General features: G+C 29.8%; 2 protein-coding genes across 3 annotated transcripts; one reads left to right on the forward strand and one right to left on the reverse strand.

The window, feature by feature from the left end:
* Positions 1-4,640: 4,640 nt before the first annotated feature.
* On the forward strand, positions 4,641-9,293 carry LOC107436621 (uncharacterized). Its single transcript, XM_043047960.3, has 2 exons — positions 4,641-4,894; positions 7,605-9,293. Exons 1-2 carry the CDS (start codon positions 4,831-4,833, stop codon positions 8,915-8,917), a joined length of 1,377 nt encoding a protein of 458 aa, XP_042903894.1. The 5' UTR covers positions 4,641-4,830; the 3' UTR covers positions 8,918-9,293.
* Positions 9,294-10,718: 1,425 nt separating this feature from the next.
* Positions 10,719-20,833, reverse strand: LOC107436655 (uncharacterized). 2 transcript variants are annotated; one of them, XM_016048444.4, is made up of 4 exons: positions 20,678-20,833; positions 19,092-19,276; positions 16,464-16,570; positions 10,719-12,513 (listed from the first exon to the last, which is right to left on the reverse strand). In XM_016048444.4, the coding sequence occupies exons 1-4, from the start codon at positions 20,767-20,769 to the stop codon at positions 11,890-11,892; spliced, it is 1,008 nt and encodes a 335-aa protein (XP_015903930.2). In that variant the 5' UTR covers positions 20,770-20,833; the 3' UTR covers positions 10,719-11,889. The 2 variants fall into 2 exon arrangements, with proteins under 2 accessions (XP_015903930.2, XP_087024539.1); XM_087168413.1 differs by lacking the exons at positions 19,092-19,276; positions 20,678-20,833 and adding an exon at positions 18,068-18,303.
* Between the last annotated feature and the right edge of the window lie 2,033 nt (positions 20,834-22,866).

The raw sequence follows: 22,866 nt of genomic DNA on the forward strand, positions 1-22,866 counted from the left end.
TATTTTTTAATAATTTTTTCGTAAAATAAAATTAAAAGATGGTGCGTACCTCTGTCATGTTATAGGCAGAAGAAAATAACTAAAAACTACGAATTTTTGCAAATCGGTGACCTACAATTAAAAACAAATTCTATAAAAAATACAGTGTTATAAAATATTAAGCCTTTATTTAAAAAAAGAACAAAACTGGGTGAACTTTTGAAACTTTAAATTCGGTAATGGATTCAACGCTTTGATGATTCAGAGCGATTTCTATAATAAGTTCTGTATGAAGGATCTCAGAGATTAACTTACAGAACTAACGCAGTACTGGCGAAATAAATATTTAGCATTTCTTACTAAAATCAAAACTGATCGAACTTTTTAAACTTTAAGATCGATAATGGATTCAAAGCATGGACAATTCAGAGCGATTTCTATAATAAGCTCTGTATGAAGGATCTCGGAAATTAACTATCAGAACTAAGACAGTAGTGGCGAAATATCAAGCTTTTATTAACGAAAATCAAATTAATTTAACTTTTAACATTAAAATCGTTGATGGTTTCAATCACTTTTGTGATTCCAAGTGATGTTTACTAGCTCTGTGTGACAGATCTCACTGATTAATTAATGTTTTCTAATTACTTTACCTTTCAAAAAACTATTGTAGTTTAATAAGTTTTAACTCTCGATCTGAAGTTAAAGTCAATCAACTCAGTAAGAGCCCTGGTTAGAGAGATATATTTAAGAAAAAAGAAACATGTGAAAGATTCATAATGGTTTCCTGGTGAAGACAACAGCGTTACCTATTTTCAATTAAGTTTACGTTGGAGGTTTTTTTTTTTTTAATTAGAACTTATATCTCAGCAAAATAATCTCAATGAAATGCATTCGCGGTAGAAACCACGAAAGCATTTTAAGTCGATAATTGATTCAGGAATATCTTTATATTTTGAGTCGAAATATATGAATCGAAAGGATCTGTTACAATATTTAAATTTAATTATTAATAAAGCAAATTTGCATTTTATAGATGGAAATTTCTCATATTTCCAACTTTTATATATACTTTTTAGAATCACCATTGTTTAATTATCTTTGACTGCATTTGTGGCAATAAATACAAAATAAAACTTCCATTAATTCAACGTTTTTTTGCTTACAAAAAAAAATAAAAGGAAAATCAGACACTTAACTTCCCAACATTATTTCATTTCTTTCTTTTTTTCGGAAATAACCCATTGACCCAGCCGACTGCTGCTTTCATGTTATTACATTGCCGGTTGTGAGACCGGCTGAGCAGCTGTAACTTTTTCTTCGTATTTCTTCCTTTCTGTCAATAGATGGCGCAACATATAATGTACCACTGAAAGAAGAAAAATCAGACATTTCGCCATCTTTCATTATTCCATCCTTTTTTTTTTTTTTTTTTTTTTAAATTAAAAAAAGGAAAATCAGACATTTCACTATCTTTCAATATATATATATATATATATATATATATATATATATATATATATATATATATATATATATATATATATATATATATATATAAAAGTTCAAAATGTAGGGAAAACAAGGGAAAAATTACAGAACAATGAAAAAAAAGGAAAAAAAGAAAAATAATAATAAAAAGAAAAATAACAGAAAACCGGAAAAAATAGAACTAAAATTTTTAAAAATCCGGAAAATAAAAGATATCTTATATCTTTTATTTTCTTCTTCTAATTAGAACTAAAAATGATATCTTTTATTTTCCGGATTTTTTAAAATCATTTGTTCTTTTTTTCCGGTTTTTTGTTATCTTTATTATTATTTTTTTCCCCTTTTTTCATTGTTCTGTAATTTTTCTCTTGTTTTCTCTGCATTTTGAACTTATTTTATGAGTTCTATTTACTTGCAGCTTATGCGCAATAAATAAAACTTACTGTTTTTCTTAATTTTTTTCGTGTTTTTTTTTATTATGCTATATATATATATATATATATATATATATATATGCACACATACATATTCAATATTGCATCTTTCTTAAATTTCTAAATATGAACACAAGAACATAATTTTTGTGAAACAATACATTTCACTATCTTACATTATTCTATCATTTTTAGTTCTAGAAAAAGAAAAATCAGATATTTCACTATCTCTCAATATTTTAATTTTCTTTTTAAATTAGAGGAATGAAAAATAAGGCATTTCAGTAACTTTGTATATTGCAACAACTTTCTTAAATTTCTAAATCTGAGCACAAGAACATAATTTTCGTAAAACAATAAAATTTTACTGCTGGGTTCTAAAATTTCTATCTCTATACTAAGGATTTGTTGCACCTGCACAAACAAATTTAATTTGTGTTTTACTACTTGCATTAATATGTTTATAACCAGGTGATTTCGTAGAATTCTATTATGAATATTTATGATTCACATAGATTCGAAGCTCGCGATCGGGAAAGAAAACAAAAAATCTAGTCAACGTAAATAATTTTAATCCTACATGTACTATGAAAGGCTTAGTGTAATATTATGATAAACCACATTTTTAATTTTTTTCATGTATTTATAATAGCGTGTTTGCTTAAAAAAGCTGCACAATTGTTTAGTAGATCATAAGATATTTTTGAATATTTTTCTGGTGTCCAGTGGAAATGGCAGCCATTTATAAAGTACCTATTTGAAAACAATACAAGAGACCAAAATATTGTAAAAATTTCCCCGTTAAAAAAAAGCGTGATTTATCACTTTAATGCCCCAGAGACATTCATATACTCATTACATTCAAGAATAAATCTTAAAATGAATATTTTTGCCCCAAGACGTCTGTATATACTCATTCTATTAAAGAATAAATCTTACGAAAAAAATAAATATAGAATTTTTGCCCCAAGGCATTCATATATATTTTATTCTTCTCAGGAATAAATCTTACGAAGAAATTAAGCATAGTATTTCTGCTCCCAAGACATTCATATACACTCATTTTATGAAAAGAATAAATTTTACGAGGAAATTAAGTACAATATCTTTTTCTCCAAGACATTCATGTACACTCATTCAATTCAAGAATAAATCGTACGAAGAAAGTAAATATAATATTTCCTCCGAGACATTCATATACACTCATTCTGTTCAAGAATAAATCTTACGCAGATATTAAGCGCAATATTTTTGTATATTCTTATGAAAAAAAATTTAAATGCATTGTTTTAGGAAGTTATTAGGTAAATATAAAATTTTAGGAAAAATATTTCAAATTTTTATCCATGAATAAAATAAGGAAGATCAAACACGATTTATTTTATAATGAATTTGAAAAATAATTTAAAAAAACCATCAAAAATATATTTTTAAGCGGACATAACGGATCGCGTGTGTTTAATCTTAATGAATTAAATAAATTTAAGCAGTATGATTTCTTAAGACAATCCCAGTGATGATGCCTCTTAATAAAGGAAACACTTTCAGACACAACGCTCAAAACTTACTGTAACTTTTAATCTAATGATAGGATTTTCACTTACTTTTAGGTGAAAACTTAAGTACGCAAATTAATTAGTACAATGCAGTATTTTAAGTTACAAAATCAGAATATAAATGATGTCAAATGTCTGCGCAATAACTGTTGTTTCTAAGCATAGAAAAGTTTTTTCTACAAAAGCTAAAATTATTAACTTAAAATACACATACTATAAAAAGAGATATGGCAAAGATTCTCGAGATGAGGCAAAGTTGCCAAATTCGCAAAAATTTAAATTAACATTAAGGGGTCCAAACTTTCAACCCCTCGCCTGAGAAAATTTCGGAACCATATTTCCCAGATTGCGGCTACTTCCTATATTTTGGGGGTCAGTTATCCGAATCCATCGGGGAAAAAAAGGTATGCTTATTCAGAGAAGGTACGTTTTTGTGTCTGATTTCGAATTTAAAATAACGTCGGCATTAATTGACTAGCATATTTGAAGTCACCCCCTCAAATCATTAAGATTGAGTCCTAGAAAGTGAAGATCCGATAACTAGATCAGAAGTTATTGAGGGTGGTTCATGATCGTTCCAACATTTGATTTTTAAGAAACTATGATGGAAATTTCCGATGGTTCAACATAAATAAATCGTCAAAACAAGTTGCTATTCTTATGTTGGACCAGCATAAATCGGTTCAAATTCCTACGCTGTGGTGATGATTACTTATGTTGGTTACTATCGGAAATATAATGGGTCATGATGAAAATATTAATGGTTACCATCAAGATTATGTGGGAGTATCAATGGAAAACCATCAAAAATTTTGACTTTTGGATGCCAATCATCAAATCAAGCGATACGAGTCAATTCACTGGATTAAACGATTAAGTGTTGCATTCTTTTTATTTTCCAGACTTTAAAAGCTTTTTTCTTGCATTACTATCATGTTATGATAGTAATATTAAAATTATGTCTACCCTCAAATAATAGTAAATTCTAAGCCACAAGAACAATAGTAAATTTAAATAAACTACATTGCATTTGCTACAATAATTAGATATCGGCTTTAAAAAGTACCGTGTAAAACCTAAAGTTAAAAGCAGTAAAAATGAATAAACTACATTGTATTTGCTGACTACGCAATAATTAGATATCGGCTTTTAAAGTACTATGTGAAGTTAAAAGTATTCTAATTAAATTTTGTTTAATCAACTGAATCCATTTATGGTTGCAAAAGACAAAGTGCGTGAAATCACTATTGCGACACTAATTAATTCAACCTGGAAACTAGGACAAATTTTTCTGACTTTCATCCGCATAAAGTAAAATTATTCTCATAAAATTTTGTCTGCAGTTAGCGGTTTCAGAAAATTTTGCTAACATGGGGTTTGTCTGTAGAATCCTTATTTTAGTATCGGTGTTTTCGTTTAGCTTTTGTATCAAAGGTAAGCATTTTATTTAGATTTTTCGGTATATTTTTAGTAAACAATTAAAATACTTTTTTTTTGCGGTATTTTATTGCACTTTGGTACAGATAAAGTTACTACAAAAAATAAAGAAATTTAAATTTAAATATTAAGGTAGGTTTTAGAAATATTTTAAGTTGATGAAAAAAATTTATAAAACAAATTTTTTTGTTGTACTTTTGTACAAATTGTACAATTGTACTCTCTAATCTCTATGGACTTTCATGTTTCTATTTGTAAATTATCTTTGCTTTTGCTATTCGGTAAATTGAGATGTTTTTCCGTTACTGTCAAAGCTAGTTTTCAGAACTACTCAAAATTGATTTTAAATAAAGTAATTAAATAAATTCCTCACTATTAAAAGCAGGTTTTGAACCAATTGCACTTTCTAAACCCTGTAGACGTTTGTTTTCTTTAGTAAATTAATTTTATTTTTCCTGTAACGCAGCATGAGGTGTTTTATGTTCTGGTGCTATTCCTGCCGGTATGGATAATTGAAAAGTTACGCGATTTTCGTTTCGAAATTAACGAACACCGCGTCAATATTTGGCACTTAGCGAAAAATATATCGTTTAATAAAATGGACTGCAAATGGAGCACTCATTTAAAAATATAACCAAAACTCAAAATGAGCGTTGAAACAAAAGAATTTTTTTCTGTGATAAACAATTCTTCCGAAAAAGACGCGTATCAAATCATTTCTAAATATCGCATAATATATTTAACACAAAAAGTAATCTTAAGTAGCACGGATTTTATGAAAACTTGGTTCATGAAAGAGGATCCTGATATCTGAGGAGAAAAAAGAGCAAAACAATTCTAAAAGAACAATTCCTTAAAAGAAAACATAAAGTCGATTGAATGAAGACTTAGATTGTACAAAGTGATTAATGCATTACGAATTCACTTCGTTTTACTTGCGAATTCTTTTTAAACAGAATACTCATAACAGTAGTTTGAAAAACGAATTCGCATGCTATGTTTCTTTTCTAAAAAAGCCGTGTCCATTTTCTTAAACAAGCATTTCAAACTTTGCCATTTCTTTTTTTTTTCTCAAATACACGTTTTAAGCTACCTCCATTTTCTTAAACATACAATTTGATTTACGTTCTTTTTTTTTCATGCTCCCATTTCGAGCTATATATTTTTTTAATTATCGGGTTTTTTAAGCTATGTCTAAAATAAAGTTCGCCTATAATCAGCTGTTGACAAAATACATTTTCTCATTAAAAAACTGTCTCATTAAAAATCGATATGATTCACTCCACTTAATTTCAAAATAAAGATTCTTGCATTTTTTAGTTTAACTGACGTAGACATAAAAAATTTATGTTCTCCTACTTGGTATGGTATAGTTTGTACAGTGAAATCTCAATTTAGTTCGAAAACATGCCATTTCCATGAGCTGACCGTTTCTCAGAATAAACTTAGAAATATACCTCTAGAGGGCTATCGTTGTTGCTTATGAAATTGTTTGCATTACCTAACAATTAATTATTTTGTTGATGCTTTTTATCAGACATTAAGGATTCAGAGTGCAATTTTATAGATGGTATATGCAAGAATATAAATTGAGATAAAAGTAACTATGATGGGTATAGGAAGTTATTGCAAATTATATGATACTTTATTTCAAAAGCTAGTGGCAGGACCATTATAAGAAAAATGAAAATCGAAATGCTCATATGGAAAAAGCAAGAAAGGAGAATCAGCAGTTTAAGTGAAACATTACAGCAATTATACTTATAAAAGCATTATACCCGGTGAAGTTGAAGTACATGAAATTTATGCAAATTATATTCACTCTGTACAAAAAGAATACCTTAACTACACTTACATAATAGCCAACAGAAATGTGTGCTTTCTGTAGGCTATTATGCAAGTAGTGTAAATCAAATTCTTCTGTAGTGTAAATCAAAGCTTTATAAATTCGAATAAATACTTGATCATTAATACATGAACACTTAAAACTTATATCAAACCACGCATTCTAGTTTTAAATTTTTTTAGAAACTTATGTTTCTTAAATCTTAAGGTCATTTTTCTCGAATCACCAACATCCCATTTTAACATTTATTCTTCGATTTATAGCTTATAAGAGCATATATGCGTTTGCATTGGACCTCACTTTGCTATACATTAAGAAACTAGAAAATATTGTTGTTTAGAGACTAGATAATGGAAGTAGCTGAACGCAATGGGGGCGAGATAAAATCACAAAATAAAAAAACTTTCGTTCTGTGTTAAGAATTTTAAATTGCTATTTAATTTTACAATAACAATGTTGCTGAATAAGAATTCCTAGTAAATGAACAATCTGAATCTTGGAAGTTTTAATTTAATTTTAAAAATGTTTTTAATAATTTTTTAAACTTTAAAAAAATTATATACAACCTTGTTTTAAAAAAAAAATTTAAAGATCTATTACCTGTTCTTTACTGAAATTTGAAATTATGTACAAAACTCAAAAAGAAATATAAATATAACAAGAAAAGAAAAAGACAAAAAGAGAAATATCTTTAAAAAAATTGCATAATGAAATGAAATTTGCATTTATTAAGTTTTTATTTGTGTAAAAGAAAAAAATACTCTTTTTCTACTAGAAAGGTGCTTTCCATTTACGGGTACAGGTACTTTTTTATAAAAGCATAAAGTAGTGTTATGATTTTAATAAAATTATTATTTTTAGGTCAGCGACAAAGATATTTTCCTCGATATGAATACTCAAGTCCAAATGATGGCGACTTCTCACAACAAAACGTTCCACTCCCATTCCTAAATTATCAGCAAAATTTCCCAGGAGACTATGAGCAAGGCGACGGTTATGATTTGAATGATTACGAAGATAAACAACAAGGTCCAAATAATGGATACAACCGAATGTTTCATCGTCGCCGAACGGAGAATCAAACACCAGCGCAATCTGGCTACGATGAGCCACTACCTAGACAGTTACGAAATCAAAAGCAAGGCAGTTATAATGAATATGATCAAGAGCCAAGTTCTTCATCACAAAATCAAAACCAAGACAGACGTAGACAATATGATCAAGGACCAGACTTTTATCCATCTCAAAATCAAAGACAAATTGGAGATAGTCAGTATAATCCAGAAGCAGACTTTGATCCAACGCAAGACCAAACGTTGAGGCAAGGTGTTCCGTATGATCAGAGAGGAAATCCTGATCAGAAAAGTGACTCTCAAGATACAAATACTGATAAAGGACAAAAATTAATTGAATTATTTTCAAATGTTCGAAATCTACATGGGAAATTCGATTCTTTATTACAGCGAATACAGCAAGTATATAATTCAATTCAAAACATGGCGCAATTGATAGAGCAACAGAATCAGTCACCACAACAAAATCAGTCACCACGGACTCAACAACAATTGCAAAATCAACAACAGAGAGAGTATCAACAGCAAAATCAACCACAACAACAAAATCTACAGTTGCGGCAAAATCAACCACAACAACAGAATCAACCACAGCAGCAGAATCTATCCCAACAGACTAATCAACCACAGCTGAAGAATGAACCGCAACAGCCAGATCAACAACAGCAACAGAATGAATCCCAACAGCAGGATCAATCCCAACAACAGGATCAACCCCAACAGCAGAATCAACCACAGCAACAAAATAAACCACCACAGCAGAACCAACCACAACAGCAGAACGAACCACAACAGCGGAATCAATCCCAGCAGACTAATCAACCTCAACAGCAGAATCAACAACAGCAGAACAAACCAGTACAGCTGAATCAACCACAACAACAGAATCAGCTCCAGATACATCTGCAAGATACTTTGTTACAAGAACAGCCGCAAGAGCAATCTCAAAATTCTATTCAGCAGAAAGGTATAAGACAATCTTCAACTCCAGGTCTACTTAATTTTTTTATTGCGCCTCCAACTGCTCAACCAACACTACTTCAAGAAGCACAAACTGAGCCACAACCGCTCTTTAGATTTCTTCACATAGCAGCAGAGTAGTATATAACGTAACGAACGCAACATAACATAAGACATAAATATATTTCTGCGCCATCACATTTGATATTGTCTTCTTTTGAATGTTATTGCAAACACATAATATGAAAATATGTTTGGATTTGGAAGGTAAACAGCATTTTTACTTATTATTTGGAAATAAACGTAGAAGGTTTTATTTGTTACATTGTTCAACAGTTAATTGTAACTCGTGCCATCCAACTCTGTACTGATTTAACATCAATTATTGAACAAATAAGATGTCTTAAGAATATTTTACATTTTTCTGAATTTCCCATCTCTGGCAAAAGTATAATTAAGGCTGTTGCTTCTCAATATAACACAAAAAGAAAATAAAGTTTTTTTTCTCCATACCTTACAGCTTATATGATTTTTTAAGACATTAGACTAGAGAACAATTTCTTTTTTATTTTTTTCGTTTTTTGTTGCATGAGATTTTTTTTAACGGATTTTGGATATTTCTACTCTTCTGATTTCAAATCTGCAATCGATTCATTTCTTCAATCAACAGTTTTTTTAAATGACATTTCTAGTAAATTTTTTGGCGAAATATGCAAATTTAAAACCGTTATAAATAACAGGGAGTCACATAAATGTTGAAACAAGCATCTTGGAGAAGTTAGGGCACATCATCAGTATTAAAACTGCATAAGAACCCATGCCCCGGAAATTTCCTTTTACACGGATAGATACACTTTTCTATTATGATCTGTTTCGAAGCACACGAAACAATGTATAATAAGAAAGCATCCCAAGCGGCGTATGACGATAATTCTGGCCATGGAATCTAATGTAATTTTAATCCTGATAATGAGCCTTAACTTCCTCTAGAAGTTTATCTTATTATTTATGTGACTCCCTGTTATATATAACGTTTTTAAACTTGTACATTTTGGCAAAAAATAGACTAAAAATGTCATTTTAAAAAAATTTGTAGCTCTAGGAACAAAAACTTATTTCAGATTTTAAATCTCCACCCCTAAATTTGGCAAGATCAAACATTTTTATAAATGCAATAAAACATTTGTTCCCTAGTGTTATTTACACTATTTCAAAAAGCTTTAATCTCAATCTTTCACAAAATGGGCTAGCAGTAAATGTAATTTTGAAAATTGAAAAAGATTTATGTAGAAATTGCTCATAACCTCTATCCCCTTGTCAACCTATATAAACAATTGGGTGCTTGCACTTCAAGAAGAAGAAGACCTCCCATACCCACACATGTGACCTATGACGTCAGCGCTAACCAATCTTTATCAGTTAAATGGCGTATTAAAGGAGAGATGAATTTCTCTACATATGTTAGAATGTTAATTAACGATAATTTAATTAGATACAGAGCCGTATCGTACATCGAATTAGTTGAAATATAATTATTTCTCGTCTAATTTCTTTTACTAAACTTAGATTTATTATTTGCTTGCGTATTTTATTGTAACCTAAATTTTTTTTTAATTTGCGTACCTAGCAACTTCGATACATAATTAGTTTGTTTATGCTCCACAAGGCTTCGTGCATGTCTTTGTGAAATCTTTGAGAAAGAATCTTTGTGAAAGAATTTAGAATATGTCACTTAAGAGAATCGATACTTGGTCAGCTTGTCATACTCGAAAGAGAATGGAAAGAACAATTGTTAACATAAGCAAATGCTACGTTTTTAGCATAGAATCAGGATCGAGACACCCACATATGCAGGTATCCCATTGGCAAACTCCTTCTTTCTCTTTGCTTACGTTATATTATAAATAAAAATGTTTTATGGAAAACAATACCCAATCTTCTACAATTTTATGGTAATTTATTATGTGTATTAGATACAATTAAACAAAATCTTATAATACATACTTTAATTTAAGCACTTGATACATAAACACATGAAGAACTAATTTCATGTGGAAGCCTTATTGTGAGACAATAACAAGCCATATATTCAAAAGGAAAATTTTTTAAAAAAATTTTAGGGTTAAAATTATAATCTAATTAAAAATATTTGAGAAAAAGTCTTGTGAGAATCTTTGAGTCTTTGAGATTTTAAAAACGCATTACACATTCCTGATTATTTTTTAATTTCTATAATGAAAATATACATAATTTGCTTTTAAAATTATCACTTAAATAATTTTTTAGATTAAAAAAATAAATGTTATTTCCTTCCACTTGATACCATCCATTCTAAATTTGCTACTACTCTTTTGTATAAGCCTTATTGTCACTGTGACTTTTCATTGTTTCACTATAAGTAGTTTCATATACTTAAATGAATTTACTCATGATAATTATTCATTTATTTTGTGTTTATTAAACAGTAGGATACATTAGGTAAATCTCTGCATATCACGTTGAAAGTAAGAACCTTTCTCAACGCTTTATACTTTTGCTTTCAAACTTAATGAACTTTTTAAACTTAATGCGAATGTTTAAACTACTAATCTGAGACGCAACATTCTCTCTTAAAAAAAGGCAAAACATTTTTACAAGTAACAGACCAAAATTTAATATTAAGAAATTTGTATAATGGAGAAATTTAACAATTTCACGTAGCATCTCACACTTCAGCATACAGATAAACATACGTTGTGCTCAGCACAATTTTTCCCAGGTTCTTCACGCCGTTTGGCCCATGGCACATCCAGCCTACTGTTTCTTTCCTTCTTCCATGGTCGTTGGCCTCTAGTCCTTTACATTTTGCCCTTTCACAACCACACAACCTGTTCGCATTTATCTTTGATTCATGGTCCTCCTTTTGCTAACCTGGAGAATTCAGGGTTCAAGAGAAAGATACATGAGTCGATTTTTCTGTTGTAATTGCTGCTCAATAATACTGATAACCAATGCAATTAGTACGCAGTGTAATTATTAGAAACAATCTTGTTTATCTAAAGAGCTTGTGCAGGGTGCTACGTGCAAATGTTAAACCTCTCTTATGTTTTTTTTGCATTTATTTTCAATCAATTTTATAAAGGGTGAAATTCTCCATCGTAAATAGCATAAATATGCGATGTATCCAGTACAAATCGTTCTTTAGAAGTCATTCTAAAGTTATTAACATTCTTCATTTTGCCCAACTTTCCAAAAAGTCGAACTGCATCTAAATTATTGCTCGGTACAGAAGCGGCAAACCCTTTACCATAGGCAAATGACTCCAGCAATTTTTTAAGCACGGCTTCTGCTACTACAGGTGTCTCGGCATATAAAGGTCCCACTCTGCAAGCACCTTGTATATTAAGTTTTATACTACCGTAACCTGTACATCTGTTACCACTAATCGCTACGACAGTCCTACCATAAGCATCGAGGCAATTGGAAACGACATCTTCTTTGCGATCGAATCCTATAATTTTGCGGTCGTATTCCACAACCTCGGATATGAATTCTTCACGAAAGTACTGCATTTCCGTATTTGGTTGATTACCAAAAGATAAACATCTGGGATTGACATCTTCTTGGCTTTCAAAGTCGATAATAATGTAGTCTTTTTCTAAAATTGGAGTATATGGAGCGTACACTGGAAGAAAACGGGCCTCCGTCAGTAGAGTCATGTTTCTGTTGCCAACGCGTGGAGAGTGATGCAGAATCATCTAAAAGAATAATGTTGAGTTTTCAGTATAAATTTATGAGTTTCAAAACTAATTTAGCATATAATTTTATGAATTTTGCACCAGAAGCAAAACTATCCCCAAGAGTCTTGAACACTTAAGGGGATTCGCGTTAATGGGGGTTTGGGATGGGCTTATTCTTGTTGACAAGAGGGGAGGAGAGCTGCTAAAATTCCATTATTTTAAATTTTTTTTTAAATGCAAAAAAAAATTTGCACAAATTTTAAAAATACTTTTTTTTAATTAATTAAATTAAAATTTTAATTTATTTTTTTTTAAAAATTGGAAATGACTGATAAAATGCTGAAAAAGGAAACAATACAAAAAAAAATTTCAAAAAGTTTTAACCTAATTAATGTTTTATTTTCAAATTTGAATTAAAAATTAAATTTTTTTTTCATGCAAAATTACGTTTCTCATTTGAAAATAATCTTGAAATTGTTAAAAGAAGATTGCTACAGCCGGGTGTGCTGTAGTTCTAATATTCCTGATAACAATGTTTTGTTCTGATTTTTACCTTTTAGTCCTGATTTTTATCTCTTTATTCTGATATTCCTGATTTTTGTGTGTGTTCGTACGTCTCATTTTCTAAGAATATAAGTGTACATTTTTTAAAAAAATCGATTTCAAGAATCGAAAAGTTTTGATCGGTTCAACATCTTTTTATTTTAATTAATAATGGTAGGGGAAATAGCGAAATTCGATAATTCCAATATTTGCAGTCAAAATTCTTAAAAATGTGCTTGTTTGATCTGCTCCTAAGCAATAAAGATCTGCATGGACGAAGATTCGAAGTGATATTTGTATATCTTTGAGTAAATTAGCTTTAAATATTATTCGTTGAAAATAAAAAGTACATATTTAGCTTTTATTTATTGTTTGAAAGCTTCAATGGCAAAATCTATAAATTAATGAAAAGTCTCTGAGAAACCCTCTCATTGCAAAATCTATAAATCCTGGAAAAGACACTGATAAACCCTTTTATTGCAAAAGCTATGAATCCTTGAAAAGACACTGATAAACCCTTTCATTACCAAAAACTATGAATCCTTGAAAAGACTCTAAGAAGCCATTTCATTGTAAAATCTATAAATCCTTGAAAAGACTCTGAGAATGTACTCTCTGTAGTAGACTCTGTTTTTATGTATAAAAAGTACTTACTTTTAACACGTACATGTACACACTTTGCATCGCTATTCTGGAATTATCTGAACATGTAAAATATATTTTTCAAAGTAAGTTTTCTTCCTTAGACAAACAGACTAACACTTTAGAAATTATCAGGATTTTCTATTTAAAAAGTTCGATTCTGTACTTGCACTTATTTACGCATCTTACATACAAGACAAGAGAGGTATTGTTTCCTAAGTAATTTTTATTCATTTGAATGAGTATAAACATGAATTAAAAGGGCTCGTATTTCAAAAGTTAAAATGGGTTTTTATTTAAAAAATACTATTGTTGAATTGAAGAAGATCCGTATAGCTTCAAAACTTTTAATCCTATCGACTCGAATTTTATCTCATTCAGTATTAAAAAAAATAATCAAATAATATACTTTACATATTCGGATAGTCCCTCGGCGGCAGTAAAGTAAAAAGTATTCCAAGTCGTGTTGAAAGTAATACTTCTTACTTGTTCTATCGACTCATGTATCGTCTCATTTAATTTAACATAAAATAGATGGTAAACAATGCTTCTTTTGTTTAAATAGCAACATCAGATGTGCAAATAGTCACAAGTACAAATTTATATTTCTTGTGCATAAAACGTTTTCAACTTCCAAGCTATTATCCCCATAGTTTCAGGTTTCATTATATTCAGCGTAAAATATATATTAGGAACAATACCTGTCTCCCTAGAAAATTTCCCTCTTCAATTTTCCCTTTTGAATACTACAATATCCCGAAAAATGGGGAAAGCGGTATCATTTATCACGACATAACAACACTTTTTGTCAAAGTATTAATATTCCCGAAGAAACACCTTTTTTCTGCTATATGCATTATAATTATTTGGCTAAATTGCAAGCAAATTATGATAGGATAATTATTTTCAATATATAAAATTACGAACAATTTTGATAGGATTAATTCGCTCCATAACAGCAGCTGTGATGGAGCGAATTAATCCTATCGAAATTGTTCGTAATTTTATATATTGAAAATAATTCAAAACTTCATAATTGCGCTTGGTTTATTTGGATTTATTTTTTATGCAATAAATTTTATGTCACTATAGTTGAAGGAAAATTTGTTATGAAGAGTTTCAAGCGCAAAATTGCGTCTTCATAATTTTATTTAATCGTGTCAATGTTTGCACTTTCAGCGTTGTAGTTTGTTGCCGAAAAAAATTTCCTCATGTTACTTGTTGACTGTATCCAAGTGCACTCGGAACCTTCTTCAACTCCCAAAACACTCGAAGAGTGTCATTTCATACCTTCATAGACGAAACGTGTGAAATTTAAAAACTTATCAATATAAATTGATATTAACTAACACTAAAATAACATCTTTTTCCGGGAAATCTTAATTTTAATTTTTTTAAATTTCACTTGGAACCTTATTGCACAAACTCTTGAATTATTTACCGTCAAAACGTGTAAATTTTTAGATAAATTTTATTTACTTTTAAGTATTTATGTTGACTTGATTACGTCTGCAGCCCACATAGGTTTTGTGAATTTTAATTTGAAAAAAAAATTGAAATTGCCTTACTATTTAATGACTGAATCATACATTCAAAATTTTAAAATGAAGATTTTTATGATTTTTAGTACTATATAATTAAATAACACTACTACTCAACATTAAAAATGCCCTTTATATAAAAATATGTGTTCCTTGTATATGATTGGCAGAAAATATTGAATATTTAATTATTTTTTATTTATCACGCATCATTTTCGTAAAACTCCATATTTGATCTTGGCGACAAAACGTATTTTAAAAGCACACAACAATCGCCTACTTGGCGACATTTTGTCTGTCTTGGGGACATTTTTGTCAACAAAAGCCTTTTTTACCTTCCCGAAGTTCTGAGGCTCTGGATACGTCAGAAAGCGAGCTATCCGAGAATTCACAAGAAACTTGGCTACTTTCTCCTACAAAAACAATACGAGATGAATGATTCTGGTTATGTATGGTTCAAGCATCGTTTTCTTTATAACGAATCACATAATATTGGGTTGTTTATAACTTTATTTTTGAGAGCAGAAATCATAATTCGTGGAAAGAAAGGTATGGATCTTCAGATAAAGTATGTTTTTATGTCTGATTTCGTACTGTTAAATATCGTCTTTCCTAACTAATTAGCATATTTGAAGTCATCTCCTCGAATCATTTAGATTAAGTCATAGTTCGTGAAAATCCAATCATTAGATCAAGAATTATTCAGAGTGTATCGTTTGTTGTTGCCTTTTTTTTTATTTTTTTTTATTTAGAACTGTACATGAAAAAATTAATACCTCTGACATGTTTGTTTCAAGCTGTTATTGTGGGCTATTGAAATACATAAAATCGTATTTTCGGAAAAATGGTGCATGATAAACAAAAATATAATGACCTATCAGTTATTTTCAGTCTGGGATATACAAGAAATGCCCATTAATGGAACTAGTTTCCATTAAGGAACATTTTTCATGTAGTACTGTGTCAAAATACAAATTTTATTTAAATTTAAGTAAATTGCTTCACGGTTAATTTTGTAATGCAACATTTATTAACAAGGTAAGTGCATCGATCTAAGTGTCACGTTCATGAAATGAAAAACAAGTAAAATTTTTGACCTAAATCGAACACAAACTGACATTTTCACTTATAAAGAAGAAGATTTTGTTTAATTTGAGTGAAAATAACTATTATATGAAATGAGAAACTATTCGTACTCTTGAACCATGATTTATTTTTTTAAAATTAATACAGTGTGCTTACCTTCTTAGCCAAACCATGGTTCCAGTAATCTGGATGTATTGTCATACAGCCAGCAGTTGATAAGGTGTCAGAGCTATTTTTTATGCTTCCGAATCCAATCACTCTTTCTATTCATTGAGAAAGAAATTATTATTTGAATATTTTGACAGTAAAAAAAAATTATAATCAACTGTAAAATGCACTGCAGATACTATACCGTAGGAAGACACAATATACGAGGTTGTTTATGATGTTGGATTTATTGAAATTTTTTTTTAAGATTGCTCAATCTTTGTAAACTTAGAGGAAAGGCTCTTAATATGAGATAATCTTTTTATAATCAAGATTAGGGCATAGCAATTATGATATTATAAGGAAAGTACGTGTGGCTGGTAATGGCCTGTATAGCCTGATTGGTGGGGCATTGGGCCCATATCCAAGAGGTGGTGAGTTCGATCCTCGCATGCCGAAAACTTGCCGTGTAGTAAATGGTGACTTGTCTGCAATAAATCACTGGCGTCACAAAGTCCTCCATGTTCTCATAACAAATAATACCTCTTTGGGTACTGAATTGGAGATTTATTGTTCTCTGGTCCAGGTCAAAATTACAATCTGTGGATGAATGAATGATTGTAAGAATGGGTCCACTCTAAGATCGGGTGTTAGGTATGGGTGTAGTAGAAGTCGAATTCCTGCCCATAGATGGATCCCCTGGAAAACAAGAACAATCCCACCCCTTGCCTTAATGGCCTGCGACAACAGCAACAACAACGAAAGGACTTTTATTGAAAAGTATAAGTGATATATTGCAAAGTAACAAAAAATAGTTCAGAAAAGATGTACATTTCAGCATATATAAATGGATGTTTCTTGCATAGTTACTTTTCAGCAAAAAGCAATCTCGGTATATAATAGGTATAAATAATAGGTATAATAATATAGATATAAAATTCACATCCTTAAAAAAAAAATTATTTTTTCTGACGCTCTACCTTATTGCCTATTTGTTTGTATATAATCGCCTATTTGCTTCTTGACATTTTAGCGTAGAATATGAAAGTGCTCGAAAAAATTTCTAAGTCGCATGTTAGTTAATTCAAAAACATTCGCTTTATTATTTAATTACTTAACTAAAAAAGAGCAAGTGCAAAGCGAGAAATCTAGTTTAAGAACATGCTATAATTATATCCTATTAACTCCAAAATGTTGCTCTTAAATATCTCCTTATACTCTCTTCCACTATAAGCTCCTAAAATATTAATCGATTTGCACTCCAGCAATCGTTGTAACGTCAAATAAGCAGAGTTTGGCTGATTTTAGGTATCCCCACTTCAAATCCCCATACATGCTTTTTATTTTCACAATGTTTTGTTTTGTTTTTTATTCAGCACTGCTCTTTAATCCATAATCAGCAAAAAAAAGTAAACCCCCAAACCATCCCAATGCCAATTGAAGAAAAAAAATAGTCAACTTAATATTTAAACGGTCCTTTAGACATTAGAATGTCAGCATTTCGCACTTAGCATTCCTGTACTGCCATGCAGTTGAAAAAACAACGTAAATGTTTCACGACTGATTCAGATAAAAGTTGTTAAGTACTTCAGGAGAAGGAAATCTTTTTTTAACGTTTTCATCTGTTGCTACAAGAAAAGCTTGAGGATCCACTTTATGGCACAACTCATAGCTTGAAGAACAATCCTGAAATGTTAATTCTCTTCTCAGCCTGATCACCTGACTAATATCTTCTTCTCTCATAGATCTGACTCATAAATACAACTAAAAATCTCACTTACCTGATTTTTCCACTACGCTCTTCAATAGCGTTGACATATGCCTTTTAGTTTTGTTCATGATTAAGTAGTGTTTCTCAGTACTGATTAATTAATTTTTCTTATTCATACCCTTACGGAGAACAAGTATTCGTATTCAACTAGGTAACTATTAAAAAAAAATAATGCGTGGAGTCCCCCCGCGTGGAAGACGTTAAACTTCGTTACCTGAGACGTTAATTGTAGAAGAATCAGGAGTCATAGAAGGATCACTAGTTCTATTCAACGACTCTTTTCCCTACTCCGCTCACTTCCGTGCTCTGTAATAACGGTAATATTGTGCATTTTTCCTTCGTGGACCTCTTGAACCAGAGGAAGTGTTTGTGGTTGCCTCATCGTCTCGCCATGGAAAATGTATTTGTATTAATAATGTATGTGAATGCGTCATAATGTAATTTCAAAAGAGAAAACCTAACAATCAATTGATGTTCACAAGAGACGTACCTTGACATAACCTTAAATCCGTCGCATTGTCCGTGGGATTGTTTTCACTCATTTTTTACAATTGTTATCCACTAAATTTGAAAATAAAAAATACTATCCTATTAAATTATATGTGTATCAAATCAAACTAAAAAAATATTTATAGAAAAACAATACTTTTATGACTTCTATTATTTTTATGCTAGTGAGAACCAAAACAATATGGAAATGAATGAGGGAAAACTGGATCCTACCACGTGATTTCCCGGCAAATAAAAATGTAGCGTTAAACGTTTAACGCAACCTTGTTGGAAGTCGCATAAGAAGTATAACTTCAAAAAAAAACATAGTATACGTTTATAAAAATGTATATTACTTAAGGAAATCTTTTTTTTACCGTTTTCATCTGTTGCTATAAGGAAAGCTTGAGGATCCACTTTATGGCACAACTCATAGCTTGAAATACTATCCTGAAATGTTAATTCTCTTCTCAGCCTGATCATCTGACTAATATCTTCTTCTCGCATAGATCTCAACTTATAGAAAATATCTGGTGCTTTTTTCGAAGAAAATCTTCTGGACCTTTAAAATAAATTTAGGACAATTTTACTTCAGAGGTCATATACAGGTCGTCGATTTAAAATGATTCCAAAAACATCGACATCAATCAATTAAGGCCTGTTCTTCAAAAACACAATTGTCATATTAAATAATGTTTTATAGTTATTCTTAGATTAATTTTAGCTAACGCCTTCTAAGCCAATTATTAAAATGGCGCAAAACGTCAACGTGTTGAAAAGCCGCAGTTTTGTGAAAATAATAAGCGTTTGGTTTGATTTTTATTGTTCGAAAAGTGTTTCGCTTCATTGTTTCATTATTCCAAGCCATTTGTTATGTTTCTAATAGAAAAAAAACCCTTTCAGCCAAATACATTTCTTGTTGTACCTCAATTTGGCGAAATATTTCTTAGCAACAAAACATTTTTTTCTCCTAATTTTTGAAAAATTTCCTTTTTTAATTATATTTTTTAAAACTTTTTATTGGATAATTTTAGGAACCATTTGTTAAATCCTAATAAGAAAGAAATTGCCTGAATTATCCATACCAAAAAAAGTAAAACCGAATTCGATTCTCGGTGCACCTCAATTTAACGAAATATTTTTAATCGCCAAAAAACTTTTTTTCCCTGATTTCTGAAGAATTTCTGTTTAATTCTATTTTTTAAAAACTTTTCTTGAATAATTTCATGAATCATTTCTTGAAACCCTAATAAGAAAATGATTACCATTTCTGGAAATCGCCTGAATTATCGATAGCTAAGGAAGTGAACATGCAAGACGTGAACATAAATAAGAACATATGAAAGAACTTCTTAATTTAATGAATCCAAAAGAAACAGGTATTTATAAGGAAGTAATTATTGCAGACAAAGTTTAACTGCGTGGAACAATCAGAACTATTAAAAGAAGCTAAAGCATCTGGACGCGCATCAAAAAAAAAAAAAAATGGTGGTTCATAAGAACATTATTAAAATGTAATAATAAATTAAAAAACAAAGATGTTGACATTGTTTGAAATAGATGTTTTTTCATGTAAATACATCCTATACGATTTTTGATAAACCAGTACGGTTGTTTTTGTGACTGAACCGTTAAAAAATATTTAGTTTTCGATATCCCAAAGTTTTGATATCGCAAAATGTTCTGTGTTTCATTTTCGGATCATAATATTTAGATTTAACTGTACAAACATCTGAAAAATTAGTATTAATTTATTATTATGCGCTTGGGATAGTTGGTGAAATTGTAAGGACTGTACAAATCGTTACAAGCTTATTTTAAAATCTTTGTGGGATGTAGATCACAGATTCATTTCAGACCATTTAAGAAGCACAAGAAACATCAGGGAAAAAAAATTATCACATTATAACATTTATAATTTATAACATTTTAAAATATGTACTAATTTAAAAAAAAAACTTACATTTGTGAAAATTTAATGAATATCAGAAAAGACGTTGGATGGCAATGAATCTTTGAAAAAATCATCAATTTTTGATAACTGAACGAAAACATTATTCAAGAGAAACTGACTGTCTGACCCAAAATCCTCAGTAGACAAAATAACCATAAAACACGATTAATGTATGATTCAAAAAAATACCGTAAAATACGATCTTTTTATGGTTTATTTATCCTACTTTTAACATGGTATTTAAAACAATTTGCTTAAATTAATTTGCTTGCTTTTAGCTGAATTCAAAGTACTACAGGCAAATAACAATTCAAAGTTAATGCATGTAAGCCTATTCTACGTTATGTTTATTTTGAGAAAAATAAACTTTATTTAATAACATTCTTAATAATACTTGCTTATTGTTCTTGTATCTGAAGCAATGCACTTAAGCACTTAATGCTATAAAGCAATGCAATAAAGCACTTTTTATGATTATTAACATTTCTAAACATTATTATCGAAACATTTTAAAAATTGCGAATCGATGTCATTCTTATCAAATTTCTTTAAGAATTCACTGGAAGACTTTAACCAAATAAGTTCCGATGCATAAATTCCTTTAATTAATATTTCTAATCTAAAAAGAACAAAATCACAGAGGGAAAAAAACAGAAATTAATTTCTGTAAAATTACATAAGTTCTTGTTATTTTATGTTCAGTTCATTCTTTCAAAATTTTTCAAGACGAGAATTCATAAAAAGACTTTAACCAAATAAGTTCCAATGCATAAATTATTTTAATATTTTTAACCTCAAAAGAACAATTCTGCGTAGTAAAAATTTAGAGAAAAAAAATCAGATGATCTGTTAAATTACATTAGCTCTTGTTATTTTATGCTCAGTTCATTCTTTTCAAAATTCTTTAAAACGAGAATTCATAAGAAGACTTTAACCAAATAAGTTGGATGTATAAATTATTTTAATAATATTTTTAACCTCAAAAGAACAATTCCGCATAGAATGTTAGAGAGAGAAAGAAAAAAAAAAAAAAAAACAGAATAGCTGTTAAATTGCATAAGTTCCTGTTATTTTATGTATCTTTCTTATTATCGGTCTTAAATATAAAAGTTACTGAAAGTTAAAATTTTTAAAGTTAAGATATTTCAATGTATTTTTTATTTCAGTTCATAACAAATTAGGCATCCATTTTGTTTGGTAAGTAGTGGCTTCTACTAGTCGGCTTTGACCGCGGTTCGTTCCTGCGTAGTGACAACTGGGTATTCTAATGTTACATCCTCGGTAAATTTAGAGCCGGGCTTAGCCCATTTTTTAAGAGACAGGGAGAATAGTTTAGAATATTCTATTTACTTATTTACTTAAAACTACTGATTTCCTGAGTATATTTTTCTGTATTTTTACAGATTTCGCTTTTAATTCTCGGTAATTTTACATCATACTTCTGATAAATGATTAACGATTGATTGGTAATTATTAATTAAGTTACTTAAATTTAATAGCTGATGTCCAGTAAGCCACATGCCGATTCTGAAGTTGTATTTGGAGTTAGGTAATAACATTTAGCATTAGTGGTAACAAATCATCTTCGATTTATGATATGCCTAATGAATTATCTAGATTTTGTGTCATGAGAAACTTATGTAAGTAAAAACATTTCTTGGGAAAACCAAAACTGCGCTTTTAACACTTACTTTCAGAAGAGATTATTATATCAAAAAGATACTTTGATGTGGATGTGCAATGCATAAAATAAAAGATAGAATAAAGTAAAATAAAAAAATTCTAAAAAAAACTGTTTTTCCGGAATAAATTTAGATCTAATGATCGGGGGACAATTGGGACCATGTTTTCCGGCTATCCCCTATATTTCGAGAGTTAGAATGTCACTATATTAGAGAGTTTGTCCATCAAAAATGAGGAGCAGAGAAAATACGTATTTGTGTTATTGAATCCTGGAGCGCGAAGATTTAAATAAAAGTTATTCAACGTGTTTTTTTTTTTCCAGCACTTCATATTTTTTGAGATCTTTTCTAAGCTTCAAAAGCTTATTCAAAACATTCTGTTTGCCACATAACTAAAAATAAATTCAACCAAAACTTAACAAACAAGCGGAAAGGAAAATAACTAAATATGTTTCTGCAACAAAAAAGAATTGCTCAGCACAACAACTTAAGACTATAAATTACCGATAAGAATAA

This window comes from Parasteatoda tepidariorum, chromosome 7 (genome assembly GCF_982258835.1).
Source record: "Parasteatoda tepidariorum strain Cologne lab strain chromosome 7, Ptep-v5.0, whole genome shotgun sequence".
NCBI lineage: Eukaryota > Metazoa > Arthropoda > Arachnida > Araneae > Theridiidae > Parasteatoda > Parasteatoda tepidariorum.

What these genes read in the sequence shown, in the direction of transcription:
- LOC107436621 (XM_043047960.3), top strand. Translation starts at nt 4,831, where the DNA reads ATGGGGTTTGTCTGTAGAATCCTTATTTTAGTATCGGTGTTTTCGTTT. An exon ending in GTTTAGCTTTTGTATCAAAG is followed by an intron (nt 4,895 to 7,604) that starts GTAAGCATTTTA and finishes TATTATTTTTAG; the next exon opens with GTCAGCGACAAAGATATTTT.
- LOC107436655 (XM_016048444.4), bottom strand. Translation starts at nt 20,769, where the DNA reads ATGTTTTCGTTCAGTTATCAAAAATTGATGATTTTTTCAAAGATTCAT. An exon ending in TTCATTAAATTTTCACAAAT is followed by an intron (nt 19,277 to 20,677) that starts GTAAGTTTTTTT and finishes TTTATTTTAAAG; the next exon opens with GTCCAGAAGATTTTCTTCGA. An exon ending in ACCATGGTTTGGCTAAGAAG is followed by an intron (nt 12,514 to 16,463) that starts GTAAGCACACTG and finishes TTATTCTTTTAG; the next exon opens with ATGATTCTGCATCACTCTCC.